The sequence below is a fragment of the Tachysurus vachellii genome, chromosome 6 (genome assembly GCF_030014155.1).
Source record: "Tachysurus vachellii isolate PV-2020 chromosome 6, HZAU_Pvac_v1, whole genome shotgun sequence".
In the NCBI taxonomy this organism is placed as follows: domain Eukaryota; kingdom Metazoa; phylum Chordata; class Actinopteri; order Siluriformes; family Bagridae; genus Tachysurus; species Tachysurus vachellii.
The window spans coordinates 22115582-22138214 of NC_083465.1; the positions used below are offsets into that span (position 1 = coordinate 22115582).

A 22633-nucleotide genomic window follows, 5' to 3' on the forward strand; every position below is an offset into this window, starting at 1 on the left:
TGCATTGAGGTTTCCCGGGGATAATTTGGTTTCATTTCCCAGTCCAATGACATATGTGGTGACTGGCATCTCTAAATTGTCTATAGTGTGTGAAGTGATTGTGCTCTGTGATTGATTGACACCCAGTTCAGGATATACCCTGCCTTTTGCCCAGAGTCACCAAGAAAAGACTCCAGATTCCCAATTAGCCATGTGAAGGATAAGTGCTAAAGAAAATGGACTGATGATAACATGTCACTCACATTATAATTTATTTTTCGTTACAATGGAAGCACATCGCGCATAATACTTAGGGCTGAAACTAGCAGACAGGCCCACAGTGGCAGAGACAGACTGAGAGAAACCCCTCCACCCCTCTGGACAGAATAGGCACATTTCCCTACATTTCCCTCCTTATCAACAGCAGTAACAATTACATCAGGTGAGCAGCAGGAGGCATTGTAGTAACCCATCACTACGATTATACCCCCATCCTCCACAGCCTGATAGGAGAAGTTGCCACTGCCTTCCTGGATGTAGATATTTTCAACACCAGTCCCATTGCCATCGGTGATGTTGACAGACAGGTCCCAGTTTGACTGCAAGCAGTCAAATGGACAGATAGGACTAACACCAACAATCTCACACTTTGGTGGAGAAAAGTCAGTCACCTGTTCAGGACAAAAAAAAAAGAAAGATGAATAACTTAAGAATACTGACTGTGTATAATGTACATGCAATGGTTATAAGTGCAAAAGTTTGTATCCCCCATGTTTTCTGGAAAAGATTTGAACTATTTTACAAATAATACAAAAAATAATTGGTGCATGAATGATTTTATTTTGATTTATTTTTTTATTATTATGTTGGCTTTGTAGAAGCCAACATTCTGATTTCCTTTATAAGCTTATTATTATTATTATTATTATTATTATTATTATTATTATTATTATTATTATTATTCTTCTTAGCCACAAATTTATCAAGAGTAACTCGTCCTAGGGCTTTCGAGCCACATGCACCAAATTCGGATATGTCGTAGACCCTGGTCTGAAGTTTGTTGCTACTACTTTTCTAAGCGATCGGAATTCCGGCATTCCCGGTACGGAAGCTCAAAGTGGCCTTTTTTCATATCCACTTCCATTATAAACTTTGGAGGTTTATAACTCGACAAGTTTTCGAGCGATTTACACCAAACTCGGACAGGTTCTTTAGGACATTACTCCGGACAAAGTTCCGGCGTTCCGACGGAACTTTCGGTTTTCCCGTAGTCGACGATGGAACGTCCCATAGACTTGAATGGGGAATTCCTAAAATTCCTCTAAGCTTTCACACACGCAGCGTGCGCAGAGCTCAGGCACGGCTTCTCTCCTGTGTTCTATGCAGTATAATAATAAGTAGAATCCCATAATGACTGCAGTATTGACATGAAATGTCCAAACCCTCAGTAGCCACTTTTTGCCAAAAGTATTGGCACCCCACCGGGTATACTGGTGACGTCACGTGTAGCCCCGCCCCCAGAATAAGCGAAATCAAAAATGAGCACAATATGGACATGTCATATATCAAAACACTCAGCCCAATGAGGGGAACTGCCCCACGTGTATTTTGGTCACGTCACGTGACGTCACGTGTATAGCCCCGCCCCCAGAATAAGCGAAATCAAAAATTTGCACAACATGGACATGTGACATATCAAAACACTCAGCCCAATGAGGGGAAGTGCCTCACGTGTGTTATGGTCACGTCACGTCACGTGTCGTCACGTGTCATCACGTGAAAATAAAAAATTTGCACAACATGGACATGTGACATATCAAAACACTCAACACAATGAGGGGAACTGCCCCACGTGTATTTTGGTAACGTCACGTGACGTCACGTGTAACCCCGCCCCCAAAATAAGCGAAATCAAAAATTAGCACAACATGGACATGTCATATATCAAAACACTCAGCCCAATGAAGGGAAGTGCCTCACGTGTGTTATGGTCACGTCACGTCACGTGTCGTCACGTGTCATCACGTGAAAATAAAAAATTTGCACAACACGGACATGTGACATATCAAAACACTCAGCCCAATGAGGGGAAGTGCCTCACGTGTGTTATGGTCACGTCACGTCACGTGTCGTCACGTGTCATCACGTGAAAATAAAAAATTTGCACAACATGGACATGTGACTGCCTCATGGGTATTCGGATCATGTCACATGCTCATGTCCGCTCGCCTCCAAAAGTATTGGCACCCTAGCGGTCCAGTAGCTTTCACAATCTTTCTGTCCACTTGCCTCCAAAAGTAACACTAACCCTTATGTCCACTCGCCTCCAAAAAGCACCGGCCTTTGCGAATACTTGCACCGTCAAAGCCAACATCAAAGTTTGTCTCGACGAACTTTACAAATCTAGTTATGTATTATTATTTTTCCACCAGTAAGTTGCATTCTTACAATAAGAATAAGTATAAATATATCTTAATCCTCAACAAATATATCTTAGTCCTCAACAAGTAGTTTGAAAAAAAAACCTTTTTTTCCAGTGTATGTGTAATATTTGGCAGAGTAATAATAGTTTAATTGGCAATTTGTCATATTAAGAACAGTTATGACAGGAAGATGACCTGTATAAAGACATACAGGGTGGACTCACAAGGTATTAGAGGAGGGGTGTCCAGTATTTAATGGCAAGGGCCAGTGTGGGTGCAGGTTTTTTATTCCAACCCTTAAGAAGCCATACGTATGTCTACTGAAAGCCGAGTTCAGCTGATTAAAACTGGTGGAATCAGGTGTATCTACTTCTTGATTGGAATTAAAACCTGCACCCACACCAACTCTTTGTGGATAAGACTGATCATTCAGAGCCTGTCCAATATTAATAACTCCACATAAACCATTTGTTCCTTTTGTTGTAATGAAGGAACGTCTGTGAAAGCTAACACATTAAATATCTTGTTGCTATAAATAACATTTATTTGTTTTCTTATTCTGTCATAAATAGATGCACTCTTTTGCATTAGTCTGTCATAGGAAGAACATTCTCTATCATTATGAATGATTATTAATCCTTTATAAGTTTTATAAGATCTGCTTAAGGCCCCTCGAAGATTTTAGTTACTTTGGGAACGAGGACAAGCAAGTTACCTCAGCGAGGACAGAAAGGCGGAGCACGACGTAGTTAGAATCATCAGCTCCGGACCCTTCAGCCAGAATGGTCAGCGTGACATCAGTTCCTGATGCGGTGCTTGCAGGAGGTTTGACCGTCACTGTGCTTGAAGCACTTTCTCCGGCGTTCACGTTAAGTCTGAGATAACACAGAAATATTATACCTGCTTTTTATGCAGATCCCAATAATAGAATTGATTCAACATGTTAACATTAGAACAACGAGTTTTTTAATCATTTTAACTGTGAAGACAATGGATACACTTAATATTGGATTGCTGAACCTGTTTGGATTGATTTTTTGAACAGAATGAGGTACTATATTTACTTGGTATTATATGTCAGAGCAAAATCTTTGTCATTCTTAGCACTGATTGTGAAGACTCCACTGGTTCCATTAGTAGACACAGTAAAAGGCACTTTAAAGTCTTTTCCTGGCACCATTGCACTGTCTACTACAGCCTACAGGGAGGGAAAATGAAATATATTAGATGAGACAAATGAGAAATGAGAAAATAGCTTCATCTGTGTGTGAAGTATTGTGACTCATTTACTAATGCCATGTTGAATAAAAGGAGAGTTGTACCTTGATAACGACTTTAGACTGAGACATCTGTGTTGTGGTTTGCCTTTGGAAGTAGCTTAAGGTGATCGTATCTTCTCCTTTCACCATAATTACAAACTCTCCTGCTGGAACTTGATTCATGGTAACCAGAAAGTTTCCACCACCCATTTCTTCTATGGTTCCATTCACCATATTGGCACCAGAAACCTCCACTAGAGCAACTTCTTGTAGCTTCAGAGCCTCAGCACCCTTCTGTCCAGTTATCGTCAGTAATAGCTTAGTAGGTAAGCCTAAAGTACCAAAGAGAATACAGGCACAGTGATTAGAGAGATAAATACTATGTTTATATTGATACTACTATGTTGGAATGGACCAGTTATTAATGGTGCTTGCAAAGCAACATTCTTACTATCCTGCATACTCTTCCAGACAAAACTTCGGTGCGTAACTTGTCCCGCAGCTTTTGTCCTAGACCCATGAATGAGGTGTCAAATTGACCGGCTCATTGAGGAGAGGTGTACTATGACTTCTATAAGCGATCCGAGTACCGGTACTTCCGGTACCGGGTCTCAAAGTTGCCTTTTTTCCCATAGACTCCCATTATAAACTTTGGAGGTTTATAACTCGGCACGCTTTTGAACTATCTACATCAAACTCGGCCAGCTCCTTTATTGTGATACTCTGAACAAACTTTTAAATTGGTGTACCGACTGGCCTTTCGGTTGAGCCGCAGCCCCACCCCCAATATATGCAAAATCAAAAAACCTTTTACAACATGGACATGTGACATATCAAAACACTCAGAACAATGAGGGGAACTCCCTCATGTGTAATTTGATGAAGTCATGTGACATCACGTGATTTCACATGAAAATAAAAAATTTGCACATGGACATGTGACATATCAAAACACTCAGCACGATGAGGGGAACTTGCCACGTGCAAGCACCATTCACATTTTCTTCAGGAAATGTATGTTCTAGTTTAAAACTGTTATCTTACAAAAGTCAGAATAAGTAATTAACAAGACTGAATTCAAGAATTCATTTTTCAGTGTGTCGCCATTGGTGATAAGTTTTTGTTTTAATTAAGACAATCCAAAAGTCTTCATGTTTTATTTTAGTGGCCTGGTGATGCATGGCTTAATCATAAGTTCAGGTTATTGTTTGTGTGAAGATCTCTGCTTTTCCTCATAGGAATTCCTCCAGGTTTTCTAGTTTCCTTCCACTTCCCAAAACCATGCCAACAGAATTTCTGCTTATGCTAAATAGGAGTGAATGTGTGCGTACCATTATAAAAAAATTATTTATTTATACAATTACTGTGCAGTTGCTTCTAGACAGTTGCTAAAATTTCTGCAGCGTTTAATTACATTCTCTGCAAAATTCATCAAAATATATGAGTGTTAAATGAAACTTTGAAATATAATGGCTGCTCTAACCTTTCTGGGGCTGACCATCAATAACAGCAAATCCTGCATGGGGTCCACCGAATTCCTCCACAAAGTCATAAATGAAAGTTGTTGCACTTTGACCTGAAATTAACATAAAAAACACATAAACAACACTTTAGACAGAGTTCTCAGGTAGTCTTTTCTCTACTACTACGTTGTTACATGTTAAAAAAAGTCATGATATATATGTATGTTAGCTTCCAATTTCTGTCATTATTATATTTGTTAGAACTATTTTTAACAAGCATTAAAGTGTTATGAAAGAAGATATTCCATTGATCAGCTAAAATGTGACAGGTTTATTAGGATAACGATGTTTTCATATATTGTCATATTGTAAGCTCTGTATTGTAATCTCTGAATTATTCACTCTGAGAATTCCTTCATACGGAATGAACTAGAATGCAATGTTACTAATTCTTTTTTTACTTCATTTACTGTAGCAATTGTAGGATAAATCTCACCGGATGTCTCACAACTCACACCGCTAGCAACGCAAATGTTGATGAACCACAAAGTTTGACAAAAGAGGCAATTTGACTGAAACGAGCAGATGACCAACCATATGGCTGAACCTTCACAATCCAGAAAAGTGTACCGGGGTTATCAGACTTGCTCACCTGTCACTTTGATAGTGTAGGCTTCTTTGGAATCCATGCTGATGCGCCACAGCCCTGTTTCATTTAAATTGTTGAAGTGAAGCCGCTGCAGGTTCCCAACAGTCTGAATCGTAGCGAGAGGCCCGTTACTTTCAGTGTGAGGCTGAGACACACCTGATGAACGCCGTATAATGTTAATGTCATGTCAGTGCTGTACTTTTAAACTAAAGGCAAATCTCAAAGGATTCAAATCTGAAGGATATCAAAGAATTCTCCTAGTTATAATACTGTAATTATATTAGTATTCATTTACTAAAAAGTTGATGAGTTTCATTTTATTGTAATATATCACATGATAGTATAGTAAAAATTATTATAGTACATACTATAACATGCATAATATGTGAAGTACAGTTCCAGTGCCATGTTGGACTCACCTGATGGATTATACAGAGTGAACCTGATGCTATTTCCTGTTATATAGGCAGTAACATTGGACAACGATGCATCTAATAGGAAGGGAAAATCCTCCACACGACCTGGGTTCCTGGCTCGCTGCAGGACAGTTACCTGAAATAGCCAAGAAACACATCACAAATAGAAAATTTAATTCTCATTTTCTCATTCCTGCTCAGCCTGGCCAAGATCTAGCAAACCTATTAAGCTAAAACAAGACAGCTGAAACACAGAAGGCATGGGAACTTATTTCACCACATGCACTGTATATGATTTTCAGATAATATGATGCTATACGATGAATACACATGGTAAGGATGGTGAATCATCAAGCGGTAGTAACAGGATATAGGAGAATTATTTTACACCTGGTTGAATAACTGAGGATACCAGGACTCCATCAGATATTGCAATAAAACAAATTGTAAACCATGTTTCTTTAAAGTACCTATTAGCTTACTAGGTTTGTTTTATACCTGTCCTGAACCTAAAGCACAGAATAAAATATCGCTTGCATACAAGGAGCCCTAGTGCTTAGGTGGGGCTATAAAATAATCCATATAGCCTATAAAAGAGTGAAAGGCAGAATATACAGTACTAAGGAAAGAATCTCAGAAAACCAGAATCTTTCACAGATGATAACTGTCAGGTTTTTATAAAAGTGTGAGCTTAGTAATGAACATTTCAGGACACCAATTTTGTTATAGTCTGCTTTTAAAGATGTGGTATAAAATGGCCAAAACCCATTCTGACAAAATAAGTCATACTTGTAAACCATGATGAAATAAACTGGGATGTTCATTTTAGTCAACACAGTTTGCCTTTTTTTTAATTGTAACTTTGAGTTAAGAGAAATTCACCAAGAAATTGACTCATCCTTAATTACAGAGATGAACATAATATTGACTTTGAAGTAATTGTGGCTTGCTTTCATGCAGGTATGGACAAGCAGCAAATGAGTACTAAATCCTCAACCAAATCAGAAGAAAGGCTCTTATATGTCTCTCAAAATCTTGTGAAGGTATGCCGCATTGTCAAGCAATAGAGGAGAAAATATTTTTATAATCAGATTACCAAAGCAGCTGTGGAGCTGTCTAAGATGATGCCAGTAGCACTGGGCAGGTTGGCTTTAGTGACCTCTATTGCTTGACCTCCGGAAGCCAAAGCCAAATTATAATACACCTGGAAACCCGGGAGTGCCAGTACGTGTAAAGACCTTGCTGATCTCTTCTTTTTAGTCATGAAGATAGAGACCTGAGTGTAAGAGAGAAGCATTAGTTAAAAAGGTGTAACATCATTACAACATCATACATAAATATAATTACATTTTTGTATAAAAGATATAATATTTTCCATTAGAAAATATTTGATTTAATTTTCATGTGAAGTCTGTAGACTGAAGTGTTTACCGTAGACTTGGTACTGCGGATGAGGGCGATAATGGTTCTTTCTAAGTGCATGTCTTTTGCACTGGCATCAGTAAAAACATAAATGTAAGAAGAGGCAGGAGCTCCAGTCAGAGCCAGCTGAAAGAGACAGAAACACAAATGCATCATTTCAAAGTCATGCAAACTCAAGCTGATTTAGTCTACGGAGGATTCTCAGGATGTCAGTAATTGCCTGAAGGTAGATTATACCTGCAATCCTGACAAACACATTTCTGGTTCATCACCACCACCACTCGCAGCGAGTTTTGAAATCTCACTCTTCATTACGTCAGGGTTTGTTGTCCTTATAAGTGGTCCAAAGCCTAAAAAGAACACAAAGAGAAACAAAGCAATTAAAAACTCAATGTCTGTGCCTCAATTTTTAAAATATAATCATTGCTTTGGGCAGATTTGAGTCTTCCCTAATCTCAAAACACCGGACCCAGTTAGAGAGCTAACTAAAGAGGTGGTTCAAAGGTTACGGCTCTGGGACACTGTAAATTTATTTCCCACCTCTAAAAAGGTGGCACATTTGGCTGCCTGTGCAACATTCATACTATTTCAATTGTAATGTACTGTAGATTAAAAGCATCAGACAAACAGAAGCTCATAACTGACTTTGGTGTTTGGTGGCTTGGTGGTTAGCACATTTGCCTAACACCTCCAGGGTTGGAGATTTAAATCCTGCCTCTGTTATGTGTGTGGAGTTTGTACAGTATGTTCACCCCTTGCATTGGGGGTTTCTTCTGGGAACTGTATTTTTTCTGCAATCTCAAGATATGTGTTGTAGGATGATTTACAGCTCTAAATTGTGCATTGTGAGCAAATGACAGCAAATGAATTGTTCACACACTTTAGACTGCCCTGCAATAGTGTGTGTTGCAGTTTAACCTTGCTCTGGATAGATAGACGCTATGTTCCCTGTCACCTAGTAGGATAACCAGTGTAGAGGATGGATAGATGGATGGAGAAGTGAGTGTGCACCAGTTTCACATGATCTTTCTGTGTTGCATCAGTTTCCTTTCATCTCCCGAAAACATAAAGGCTAAACTGACCCATGTGTAACCGCAGTATGTCTATGGCGTAATGGACTGGTGTAGTCCTGCTTCACACTAAGAATGAATGAATGAATGAATGAATGAATGAATATGTTGAACTATGTGTGCTGGTAGTTAAAAAAAAACTGGGCACTATTACTGGAATTTCTAGAGTAATTATATTTGTAGTGATGCCTTTTATACAGGAAAAATATGCAAATGTTGACTAGATTAAATGGACATCCACTTACTCGGATCATTAAATGGTACCAATATGTATTCTGAAGGTTCGTCCTGCGTCCCTTTCTTACTATCAATTATATTGTGTGCAACTCTCTTAGCTTCAGCGATGTCATCAGACATGCTGCCTGTTGTATCAATTACAAAGCATAAGACAGCAGTACGAGCGATTCCCATCATCCTGAAACAGATATTGGGGAGAGATTGAACACATGGGAGAACATGTTAAAAATGACAAGTTCACCATGTTGTTTACATGGCCTCCAACACTTACTCCAGTATCTCTTACCGAAGATAGTCTTTATTGCCCACGGCTCCACGAACATCCTCCAGGAGCTCAAGAGTAGCATCTATTGCCAGTGTGACTGCGGTGTCGTGTAAACCTGCGTTATGGCTAAGGCGCTCATCTTTGCTGATCCCACCACGAGGAACTTGGCTACTGCTAAGATCGCCATCTCCGCCATGACTGCATTTACCTAAAGCAAACAAAACAAAAAAGGGTTTTTGCAAACGAACAATCAAACAAACAAACAAAAAACAGAGAGAAGTTGGTGTGTTATTGTAATGATCATATGTTGAAATTCAAATTCAAGATAGATAGATAGATAGATAGATAGATAGATAGATAGATAGATAGATAGATAGATAGATAGATATGTTTATAGTCCTTGTTATAGCTGGCCCAGACTCTATTGGTGCCTTATGTTGAGATTTTAGTTTTTTTAGTTTTTTCTTTTATATATATATATATATATATATATATATATATATATATATATATATATATATATATATATATATATTTCAATCAGGTTGATGATCAATCAGTACTAAAATTTTGTTAACTAGCAGAAATAATTTTGCTTAATGTATTTTTGTACTAGCGCATAATAATCATAAGAGGGCGCCAAAAACCTTTGTTGTCGACCTTTGCCAACACTGCAGGGTATATTTGGAAACTGTGATTAGTAGCATTCAGTAGATCTAGAATCATTTTATTGTTTCTAATTTTTCTGGGACAGTCCGATTTTTACTTATACTATATACTATACTATAACCCATACTATATTGTTCTGGTAAAAGAGCCGGTCTTTTGGGATTTAAGGGAGATTTATAGGTGTTTTAGCTGCAATTGCAATTCACTTTTACAAGCTGCTCTGTCAAGTGTAGAATACAGCATGTTAAATCACACCATTAGGTTTGTTCGGAGAAATCAAGCCCATGTATCCTGATGTGAGTTTCTTCTCTTTTAAAATGAAGGGCAGCAGGGGGTTCGAACAAGCACCATTGGCACAGTCGCTGCAGGTTGGGGTGTCCACATCTACACACACACACACACACACACACACACACACACACACACACACACATACACACACACACAATGTACACAGTGGATGGAAAAATATTTTCAGATTGAGTTAAATGTTGGTTGATGATCATAAGAAAGAAGTGGAAAAACTGTCAATAAGTCAATAAGATAAAAATAAAAAAGTCATTTACAAGTATAGATTTACAAGTCATTTACTATCTATCTTTATTTTTATTGATTTTGTTCCTTTATTTATTCATTTACTTTACTGGAAATGCAAATGGTTTCCCTTCTAATTTAACTTTTTTAAAATACCTTATTTCCTACAAAAGCATAAAAACTGAGATTGGTAGCATTATCATATAATAATAATAATATAATTTATTAGCTGCAAGCCAGTGGAATTTTAAAGTGTCGTTACACAACATTTACCTGCAACATTGTCGATGGCGAGATCTGGTTTAATGAGGTTGATGTATGTGTTCTTGTAGCCCAGCTCCACCCAGTTACTGTGGCTGTAAAAATCCTAAGAGACATAACCGTACAATTAGGTTGTAATATTAAAGCATGTTTTATTTTATATTGAAAACCACCTAGAGTTATAACTTTTTAACTTATAACTCAACCCTTCATTTAGTATAAACTGTTAATCAGAGAGATTCTCTCACCTGCAGTGTGTGTAAGACTCTTCCTAGTGTTTCCCGAGCAGCCTGTAAGTTATCTTTACGCATGTTGGCTTTGACTGAGGCGACACCCTGGCTGATCAGAGAGTGTCCCTCCTTAAAAGCCTCGCTGTTGAAATGATGTGGATTACTGGATGCATAGTCACGATCCACAAGTCCGTTCTGCATGTAAATCTGATTCAAAGCTTCATGGAACTTGGCACCTGACACCTGAGCAGTGTTTGTGCCCAAACATGCACGAAGCAGTTCCTCTGCAGAAGAACCCTATGATGCACAGAGGACAGGAGAAACAGAGATGAAAAAGTTGCTCGTAACCTATGAATTTATCCCAAGAATGACAGAATGAAATTGGTTTAAAAGCGTACTCACTGTTGGTTTAAATGGTCTTCCTTCTGACACAGCCACCGCATCACATACTTCATAGATCTTTTTCATTACAGCATTGCCGGTGATGGTCACATGCGTGTTGCCACTGCCCACTGGCACAAATGTCTGAACTGCAGGCAGAACCAGAACCACCAGGGCAAAAACGCACGCCAATGAACTCATGTTTTCCTGACCTCCTATAAGAAAGTATATTCCTTTATAGGGGTTCTTCACAATGCAATTAACTCCGCTCGTTCTAAACTCCGCTTTCAAACCTGGCAAGAGGAATGATTCACACTTATAATGTAAAAGCAGGTGGTGCATTGTTGTGTACACAAGTTTACAGTGTAAAACAACATGGTGTTAGAATGTTACAGCTAGATACTTAGGAACAAGATAAGAGACAATCTTTTATTTAAAGGTCACAATATATTTATACATTCATGCATATATGCAAATAATAATGTTAACCAGGGTTTAAAATCAGATTATGAATAGCCAAGATTAATTACTATGCTTAAAAAAATATGAGCAGTGTGAAACATGAAATAAGAGTTGACAATGACCCAGGGATATCTATTTAAAGTGTAAAAACCCTAAAGTTGGTGTTTTTGAATTTGATTATCAAATCTATCAGAGCTATATCCTTATAGGAAAACAAAGAAATAAATTCTAAAACTGCATCACGCATTGATTAATTCTCCCAGTCTAATATGTAGTTGTTTCTATTTGAACACCATAAACATTGATTTATTTCAGATGCTCAAAATTTAAAAATGTTAATTTTTTATGTAATATAATTTTTTTTTTTAATCCAGGTAACATTCATTCATTCATTCATCTTCTACCGCTTATCCGAACTACCTCGGGTCACGGGGAGCCTGTGCCTATCTCAGGCGTCATCGGGCATCAAGGCAGGATTCACCCTGGACGGAGTGCCAACCCATCGCAGGGCACACACACACTCATTCACTCACGCAATCACACACTACGGACAATTTTCCAGAGATGCCAATCAACCTACCATGCATGTCTTTGGACTGGGGGAGGAAACCGGAGTACCCAGAGGAAACCCCCGAGGCACGGGGAGAACATGCAAACTCCACACACACAAGGTGGAGGCGGGAATCGAACCCTGACCCTGGAGGTGTGAGGCGAACATGCTAACCACTAAGCCACCGTGCCCCCCAATCCAGGTAACAGTCAAAATTAAAGCTGTAACTTCAGATTTCACATCAAGTTTTCGGTAATGTGCATCATGCAATTTCTTCTCATCATTAGATGTTGCAATTTTTCTGTCTTAATAACAAGACAGGAAAAAAGCTGCAATGACTTTACTGTTTGCTATTCTGTAAGCAGCTACAGATACAAGAACCAGCCTGTTTTGTGGATGTTCCACAGCATTAAACATAATTATATAACTAAAATGTGACATAAAACAAATCATTGTCAAAATGAGTTATATCTGGACATCTGAATATTATAAATATGAGAAAAGGCAGATCGTCTTAGTTATTTAACCAACTGTTGAAGATAAGACAAATGAGTCAATGCCTATAAAACATGCCTGAAAATGCCCATGTCAACTGTTAGGGGAAATAATTCAAAGATTTTATCTGCAGTTGTAAATGTATTTGACTCCACAAAGAGCAGTATGGTTAGAGAAGAGACAATTTTTTCTCGTTGAAAATGAACATATACAGACATTGACAGCTTTTGGGGTTATCATCTCACCTCCCTGCCAACAAACTAGCCACTAATGTGAGTGTCTCAAGTCTGTAAGATTCAGTAATGTGTAAACTTTTTTGGCTAATACATCAGGCTAATAATGACAAATTAATGTAAATTGTTTCCTTTTTTTATGCTTGATTTTTATATCTTCCATTCGCTAAAGATATGTATAGTGATATTTACAATTAGCAACATAAATTATTCTTCAATCTGCATTATATTAAAGATATAACAGCCTTTAAACTAATCCAGAAATTGACATTATACGATACACTATAAACAGTGGTAATAATGGTGGTTTTGAAAGAATTTTAATGAAAGTCATTTTTCATACCTTCACAAATCCCTTGATGGCTCTGAGGATCCTCCAGTAATCCGTGACTTTCTGAGATAAAGTATGCTATAATATAGCTACTGTTCATATATAGGTGTTGTAATGCAGGGTGTGACACTGTTCTGCACGATAATGATTAATGATTTGGCGTGTGGCTTACAAGAATGTGTATTTGATATTTGCAATCACAGTAATAAAAATAACAGGAAACACAGGGCTTGCGACAATTCCACCATCAGAATTACAGAACAAAATGATCAACTTTCTCAATGTGATTGTGAATTAATCAACATTGGGATTTTTGGATTTTTAAACTAGCAATTACAGACAATGGTTAATGTGTAATGATCTTAAATAAAAGTAAATATTGTATAATGATAAGAATAAACAGTCTCCATTAAATGTGTTTATAATCGTTATATATCCATGGTCATGCATATGATGTCTTCTGATATAACTCACAGATTTATGCCTTTGAAGGCATAAAAAAAAAATCAGAGCAATTTGATACTTTTACGATGATCTATTAAGCTTTAACAGGTCTATGATGGACTGAAAATAAAGATATACATCTGGAGGAGTATTTCCGTCAGTAAGTAATCGTTTCCTGGTACATATCTTCTGTTTGGGACAGTTACATCCTTATATAATATATGTTGCATTATGTGTAATTGCTCACAATGTATCTTTAAATATAAAGATGTGTTCCAGTATAGAATATTGACACTGATCACATTTGTGGCCTTATTTATACATAAAGAACTGACAAATTTACACACACACAAAAAAAGCTTTATTCAATATCCTGAAAAAAGGTACAAGTGTGGCAACACTACAGTCACACATACGTTTTTTAATTTATTTCTGCTGTGCTGCTGAAGAGAATTTTGCCCACACGGATATGACACTATACAAAGTGACAAAGGCATAGATTACAAAATCTGTTGTGATAAACCCGTAACAAATGTGTAGAAATTGTAGACAATTTCTATGAAGAACAGACAGTCTGGGGTTTGACTCTGGTGTCTGTGGTGGCATAGTGTTCATTTGCTGGTCTACAATTTACAGAGTTCTGTTTTTATTTTGGGGGGGCACGGTGGCTTAGTGGTTAGCATGTTCACCTCACACCTCCAGGGTCGGGGTTCGATTCCCGAGTTTGCATGTTATCCCCGTGCCTCGGGGGTTTCCTCCAGGTACTCCGGTTTCCTCCCCCGGTCCAAAGACATGCGTGGTAGGTTGATTGGCATCTCTGGAAAATTGTCCCTAGTGTGTGATTGCGTGAGTGGATGAGTGAGTGTGTGTGTACCCTGCGATGGGTTGGCACTCCGTCCAGGGTGTATCCTGCCTTGATGCCCAATGACGCCTGAGATAGGCACAGGCTCCCCGTGACCCGAAGTAGTTCGGATAAGCGGTAGAAAATGAATGAATGTTTTTATTTTGTGCAATAAAATATCTGCATTATAAAGTGATAAACAAATACTTTTCATTCATTGTTGTTAGCAATGCTTTCTTTCGAGCTTGTAGTATAGCTAGCTACTTTTCAGATGCAAGAAGCTTATACATTACAGTACAATGTAATACGAAGTCTTTTGTCCCAGTTTGTTAGGAAGGTGGACTTCAGAAAACAGAAACCTGAATTCCAACCCATCTGTGCAATAAGACAGTGTTTAATCACCACTTCCCAGTAATCATAGCCAAATCTTTAAATGCATAGTTTAGCTTTAGCTTAGCTAGTTAAAACTCTTAATAGCTTGTAGTTATAAGTTACAATTCCAAAGTAGCTTCCTCAAAACTACTCATTAGGCTGACAGATGCGAGAGAAAGACAGAGCCCTAGGATAAAAACCAAAGAAAAAAAAATACCCCAAAGAAAACTGTTCTGTTGTCAGTTCACACCATGTGATTTTTATTTATTACATTTTTTCACATTGTGCTTTAGTTTTGGTCCTGTATGTGCCACTGGTTACTGGTTACTGTTACTTAATGTGCACACCTGCTCTGAATTCAGTCCTTGATTCATTCATTGATTCATTCATTTTCTACCGCTTATCCGAACTACCTCGGGTCACGGGGAGCCTGTGCCTATCTCAGGCGTCATCGTGCATCAAGGCAGGATACACCCTGGACGGAGTGCCAACCCATCGCAGGGCACAAACACACACACACTCTCATTCACTCACGCAATCACACACTACGGACAATTTTCCAGAGATGACAATTTTCAACCTACCATGCATGTCTTTGGACCGGGGGAGGAAACCGGAGTACCCGGAGGAAACCCCCGAGGCACGGGGAGAACATGCAAACTCCACACACACAAGGCGGAGGCGGGAATCGAACCCCCAACCCTGGAGGTCTGAGGCGAACGTTCAGCCCTTGATTAATGTTTTCAATTTATCTGTCTATTTAAAATATACTGATTGCAATGTTTTGATTTAGTTTTTCATTATCAATGTTTGATAATGTCTGTCTGCCTTTTCTCTGACCTTTACTTGGAATCTTGATGATCATTATTGGATTTGTTGACATTGAATTTGAATTTATGTCTTCACATCGCACTCAGGCGCATGCACACTAAAGTTGGGGTGTAAGCTAGAAGAAAGTTATGGCACTGACACTCACCTTTCCCATAAATTTATCACGATTCTTCTGCAGCCACCTGAAGATGTGTGGGCGTGCTAAGCCATCATAAAGGATATCTAAAGTGGATGTGCTGGGGACATGCTGTATTCTTTCTACTGCTTTGTTATCAGCTGGCCTGAGTACAGACAAATTGACGCATGGCCTTGTTAAAGCCGTTGCTACTCACTACAACTTTTGCCCCCTGTTGCTCAACAAGCCCTATTTATCTGTAGGACCTAAGTTGTAGCTCAGTAATCTTCAGAGAAAACAGCAGTGATGATGTTGGGTTGGCCTGAGTCTGTTGTGTTTGCCTTTCTTAACTGTATTTATGCCTTCTTCTGCCTGCACATCTGTTTATGTGATATGTAGTCTTAGATTGCTTTTTAAAGGGCTGGTGGAGAAAGTCGTACCTTCAGAAGAGGTCTCCATTTCTCTCAACCTCCAAACAATAGTCAGCTACAAAACTTCTGTCAGCCTCTTGGCTAATATGTTTAATATCTTAGTCTTGTACCACAAGATTAGGGGTTGATTCTGGCTGCTGTGCAGAGTTTGTATGTTCTCCCTGTGTTGACATATTTTAGACTGACTGGCATCTCTAAATTGTCCATGGTGAGTGTGTGTGCTATTGTGTGGATGTTCCCTCTCCAGTGCCCTGAGTCCCCTGCGATAGGCTCCAGGTTCCTTGTGTAGGATAAGCAGTTCAGAAAATAAAGGAGCGGATGCCAGTCTGTTCTTCTGCACACCTAATACTAGTATTTCTACTGGCGCGTTATATTTGGATAAACAGGTTCAGAAATTCCAGGTGATGCCCTACTTTTTCTGCATGTCCAAGAATGGCAGTGAATAACAGAATAGGATTCATGATTGATGCACCATGAAGTGTTGTAGAACATCTAGAAAAATGTTTTAAACTTGACCACATTGCTTACAAAGGAAGAAAACGTGAGACTTTCTTGATTGGCATTTAAATTACTGAAACCCTATGGTTCATTAGAAGGTTGGTAGGAATATGGTTTTTAATCTTTTTCAAAAACATCATAATATTTTGATGTTGGAGGAATAAATTAAAAACCATATTCCTACCAACCTTCTAATGAACCATAGGGTTTCAGTAATTTAAATGCCAATCAAAAAAAAAATGCCACAATCTTCTTCTATAAGGATTAATTTTGTAACAAGAAAAATGTTTTCATTTGTGTAGCACTGTAATGTGGATAGGCTATTGCTCACAAATCCACTTAATAACCCAATTGATGCTTGATCATGCAATCTTTAAGGCATTGATACTGTATATTTGTGAATTCTACACATTCAGGTAATTCGGCTTAGTGCTGCTCTTCAAAGCTTTAAAGGAAAAAGGGTCAGCACTCCACTCTCCATATATGACAGATGCTCTTAGTGGTATTAAAGCTGCATGCATGTGTCACTGGAACAGTATACAGAAATCCTGTGAGGAAAAATTAAGCCTTAGCTTTAATCACAATTCCTCAAATGGATATTTCTGTCCTTCTTGTTTAAGGATATAGCTTTTATTTTTTAGTTAAATATTTTTTTTTTGCACAAATAGGTTATTTTTTTATTCTCCACTCGTCGTATGATGTTGTTGTATATAAACATATATAAAAATGATCAAGACTCAAACAAGAACTGTATAAACAAGACAAGATTTCACAATCGTTTGTGCTGTTACTACCTCAATTGATCACACTCACTCAGTACTTCAAAATAGTAATTAGAAAATAATTAAAATTAACCTAAGCCATAAAATTCTGTTCAGAAATTAAATATTTGTATCTAAAACCACATATTTCTTTTTTCCAGTATTGTGAATTCTCTGCAACAGAAAATATTTATACCATGATCAGTAGTCTGTTCACACTTGTCCTTTTGACATGCAGCCACAGGTCATTTGTTCCATTTGTTACATGGAATGTCTCATAAGAAAAAACTGTCAGGTTTGTCTTAGGAAAGATTATTACAAGCTGGAAATGTTCTGGATTGCTACTAAACCCACTTTAGCTATACTGCTCAAATTAAAGACATCACCAGAAGTGTCTTTATACAGTATGTATAAAGAGACTTACTCACTCTGACTCTCACTCTCACTCATTTTCTACCGCTTATCCGAACTACCTCGGGCCACGGGGAGCCTGTGCCTATCTGAGGCGTCATCGGGCATCAAGGCAGGATACACCCTGGACGGAGTGCCAACCCATCGCAGGGCTAATGAGACTTACATTATAAGTTATAAAAGTTACATTACACAGTGTGTTGGCATGTTAAAACAAACCAGGCATTGGATATTGTAGGGTTTATAACATTTAGTGAGTTTATATACTGTAGGGTCTCTGTAAAGAAATTAATTTTGATCAGGATCTGCGTGTACGGAGAAATGCTGTTGCTATTGGCTACTAGGAAAGGTATCTCTTGTAGACTACCGTTTATATGACCTTAGGCACTAAGGCATGGGTGGTTGACAGGAGAATTTTTACAATGGGAGGTTATATACAGTTATATATATGCTAATATGTGAAGAGGAAAATTCTGTAATCCAACAGTTTGGTCTCAGGGTTTTACAAACTTGATAAGATTGAATGCATTTTTTTTTCTTTTTCTTTAAACTGATGGACTTTAAGAATTAATGGCAGTGGATATGAGGATGAATTAAATCATGTGTAAATATAGAACAGGAAATGCTGTTAAATTCAATCAAGACACCCATTTGATCATTGTCGATGCTGTGGATATTCATGACGTTGTCAGATGGAAACACAATCAGTGTTTGGTAGGAATAAAGTAGCACAAGGTGACATAATTATGGAGATGTTATGTTAGTACTATGGGGAAATTATTAGATTGTTTTGATTAGATGATTCTGCCACAAGCGTAAATTGTGTATGTTGGAATTATGAAAAAAAGGAATAGAAAAAGGGGAGGGGTGAGTGATTAAGAGACAGAGATGCTTTCCAAAGCTGCTTTCTGAAGCAGAATGTGGAGGCAAAAAGGGACAGCGAGAAACAGGGACGGAAAGACATCTGGATTGAGGGTGGGATATTAATGCTAATGTAAGTAATCTCAATGGAAGCAGGAAGCATGGATACCATTGAAGTTCCACAGGATAAGATTGTAAAAAAGGTGAACATTTTTTTTTACATTTTTTTTTTATTTTTATATTTTGTGTACTTCTAGAGTACTTCTATATAATAGTATATTGCTAAATTTTCCATAAATTCTTCAACGCTTGATTATAATGCACAAGAGTGGACAGATATTGTTCAAAGGTTTTTAACAAAGACTTTTTTTGTGGTTCTGAGATTATGGCATCTAAGGTTTTGCTGTGGTTTTGAACTTCTACAGTATGTACAGTAGGTACATGAAGAATAATCACAGGTGGTTCATTTGTTAGTCGGTGGTCTAAAATAAAAATCAAGTACGAGTAACTGTTTGATTAATTTCTTATTTTACCTGAAGATAATGTGTAATAGGATAATAACGTCCGGATAATTTTGTCTCTATCCAGGGATCGATTAAAAGCAAGATCGAAAAGCTGAGGAAATGGAGCACATCTACAGGTGGGAGCTTCAAACACCCATCCAAAATGAAGAGCCTCAGCTTAAGGTCGCCTACCGTAGAAGCAGAAGACAACGTAGGCAACGATGAGAACGAGCGCAAGAAACTCAGACCTATGGTGGCATCTGTTTTTGGTCAGGTATAAAAGCATTCTCACATTCTAAATGTGGCATTCTCTAATACAATTTTAGTGCAATAGATACTTTGGAAACCTTCATCTGACCTTTAAATTTGACCATGTCAAATTTCAAATTAACACTTTGACCTAAGATATTACAATCTATATGATTTCTATTCCTTTTACCTTGATTGTCATATGTTCTTATCTGAGCCTTATGGTGACCTGTAGCACCATGAACAGAGGCATGGCACCATTAATAGAGGCATTGCAAATCAGAATCATCTTCAGATTATGGTATGTATTATACCATTTAAAAGTATTTTATGTCCCAGGTTTAGCTGTCTGGTTTCCTGCAAGCATCTTTACATTTGATACAGATTCTGTGTTTAACTATGTGACATTTTGCCTGTGTGACTTAAAATGACATCACTTTACATTAATATTAATAATATCCTATCACCGCTCTTTTGAATTCTCAAATTTGATTCATTTTCTAGAAAAGCACTGCTAATTTTTTGCTATTAAACAAAGAAAATCTTTAATTCTGAAGCTTTCTGTGAGGAGATTTATTTATCACTTATGAAAGGTGGCTCCATTAGCAGCGAGGCAAAGAGGCTGGTTTATAGTAAATAAATAGATATGATAAAATCATAAATAGAAACGATATAATAAAAAGCCATGTGACGTTAACTATTATAATAATTTAAAAAGAAATTGCTGTGGTATAAACAGGAATAAAAACACAGCCGGATGTGCCACCTCAGTGTTGTGATGAATCAGTGTTATATTGTCATTTTTGTAATTCGAGCTTGATTGTCTTGATTTTATATAGCAGGAAACAGATAAAGCAAAAAAGTTATTAGCTTTCAGGTCATAAAGGGTGAGACGAAGATCATTTATTGACCTGGAGCAGAGAAATGGTTGATATACAGTGGGATTGTGTATTTACTGGTCCAATGGTAAGACCTGTGTGCTTGTAAACATAAACAGTGATGTTAGAGCTTCTCTTCTTAAGGGAATCTGTGTCATGGAAAATGAGGGAGAGAAGTCCTAATGCTTTGGCATATGGAAAGAGCATTTGTTGTTTCTGGCTTCAAACCAAGTGTGCAGCTTTATTATGCTTGCTCTGTATATGCTGCCAGCCTGGAAGACATGACATAATCATCACCTTTCAACTGTGAATAACTTAACAAATCCAGTAGATAGAGTAACAACTTCCACTGAAATAGCTGAGTTACAACTTCTAAAAATAAAACAACTCATTTGTGTATTTTTTAAATCAGTTCCTTTAGCATAATTAGCATTGATGCCAGTTTGAGCTTGGTTGCTGGTTATCTTTCCGGTTTCTTTCCTCACAAAAACATGGCGGTAGATAAATTGGTTACTCTAAATTGCCTAAGGTATGAGTGTGGGTGTTCATAGTGCACATTGTCACCTCATGCCCAATATTAACTGGAATAAGCTTTGGACCCACTGTATGCCAGATTAGGTTAAAGAGGGTATTAAATATGGGTGAATAATTGACTAAAGGATTTTTTGGAGTGTGTGTGTGTGTGTACTGGAAAGAAGATATGAGTGTGCAAGTAAATGCAAATACAGTAAACGTTGTTGATGGCTTTATATAATAGGATTATAGTACTGTATAAGTCATCACACTGGGCTGGATGTTATGAGTGTAAATTCCAGAAAGATTAGAAGACTGCCTGTTTTTCAATGCTGAAATTTCCCTCTGGTTGTATCTCATCTGTAATATCCTTCATTAAATTATAGCATAAAATAGTAGTGAAAAAATGCGATGCATTCCAACCAACAGTGACAAAATAAGGATTTAGTCATTTTAATAAGACCTTAAAAGAGGTCGGGACTTTACAGCCCTGCCAATCATGTCATCTATCTCTCTCACGGTATTGCTACTCTGTTTTACACTCTTTTTCTAAACCACTCACTCTTCAGCCATTTGGCCTTCACTGTAATCCACTGGCAAACCGCCTGTGTATGGACTATGACCCAAATCCCAGATAATAACACACCCACACACACGTACACACAGGCACACACACTCACACACCCACACTCACACATGCAGAGAGAGAGAGAGAGAGAGAGAGAGAGAGAGAGAGAGAGAGAGAGAGAGAGAGAGAGAGAGAGAGAGAGAGAGAGAGAGAGAGAGAGAGAGAGAGAGAGATTTACAAAGGGCATTAGTAACAAAATGAGATGCACTAAATCTTGTTGTTTGTAGGATGGAAGCCAGAATTTTCTGCCTCATTCACTGCACGGATTTCTGCGTGTCAACCTAATCAGTTTTGCCAGAAAATCACTAAAAACATTATTTACATTTACAGTTTCTCTCATTTGCTTCCACACATTTTAGACAACAGTATTTCAGCTCTCGGGTTTGCTAACATTTCTAAAGCTATAAACATGTTTATAAGAACTCCCAATATTGTGAACAATAGAAGACTGCTTGATATTTTAAACAGACACTATCATCAAAAACATCCTGTGCTATTGTCACTGTGTGAAAGCAGGCAACTTCATACAACTGCAGTGAAGTTTATAGAAATGTAATGAGTTATTTATTAATGTACTTTTTATTACTAATAGTGAAGATTACTAATTTAGACACAATCCGATAAGTTGTGTGTATAATTGCTGTATTGTGGGTGGTTTGCAAATAGTCTGTTAATTATTAGAATTGTCCAGGATCCTGTTTGAAATGTTCAGCAGTCATGCTTGAAATGTCCAGTCGTCCTGTCTAGAATATTCATTATTCTGGTTTGAAATGTTCAGTAGTTCTGTTTGGAATGTTTATTAGTCTTGGAATGTCCAGAAGTCATGTTTTGAATGTTTAGTTTTCTTGTTTAGAACATTCAGTAGTCATGTTTGGAATATTTAGAAGTTGTGTTTTGAATGTTCAGTAGTCATGTTTGGAATGTTTAATATTCTTGTTAGGAATGTTCAGTAGCCGTGTTTGCAATGT

General features: G+C 37.7%; 1 protein-coding gene across 2 annotated transcripts; it reads right to left on the minus strand.

Annotated features, from left to right (window-relative positions):
• Positions 1-227: 227 nt before the first annotated feature.
• vwa11 (von Willebrand factor A domain containing 11) lies at positions 228-13480 on the minus strand. Of its 2 annotated transcripts, none has more exons than XM_060872926.1 (17): positions 13342-13480; positions 11280-11551; positions 10896-11174; positions 10660-10753; positions 10108-10236; positions 9205-9391; positions 8927-9096; positions 7849-7961; positions 7621-7737; positions 7286-7465; positions 6193-6325; positions 5777-5929; positions 5145-5237; positions 3725-3993; positions 3467-3600; positions 3118-3277; positions 228-650 (listed from the first exon to the last, which is right to left on the minus strand). In XM_060872926.1, exons 1-17 carry the CDS (start codon positions 13427-13429, stop codon positions 261-263), a joined length of 2961 nt encoding a protein of 986 aa, XP_060728909.1. In that variant the 5' UTR covers positions 13430-13480; the 3' UTR covers positions 228-260. The 2 variants fall into 2 exon arrangements, with proteins under 2 accessions (XP_060728909.1, XP_060728910.1); XM_060872927.1 differs by having other exon boundaries at positions 11280-11473; positions 13342-13421.
• Positions 13481-22633: the final 9153 nt, after the last annotated feature.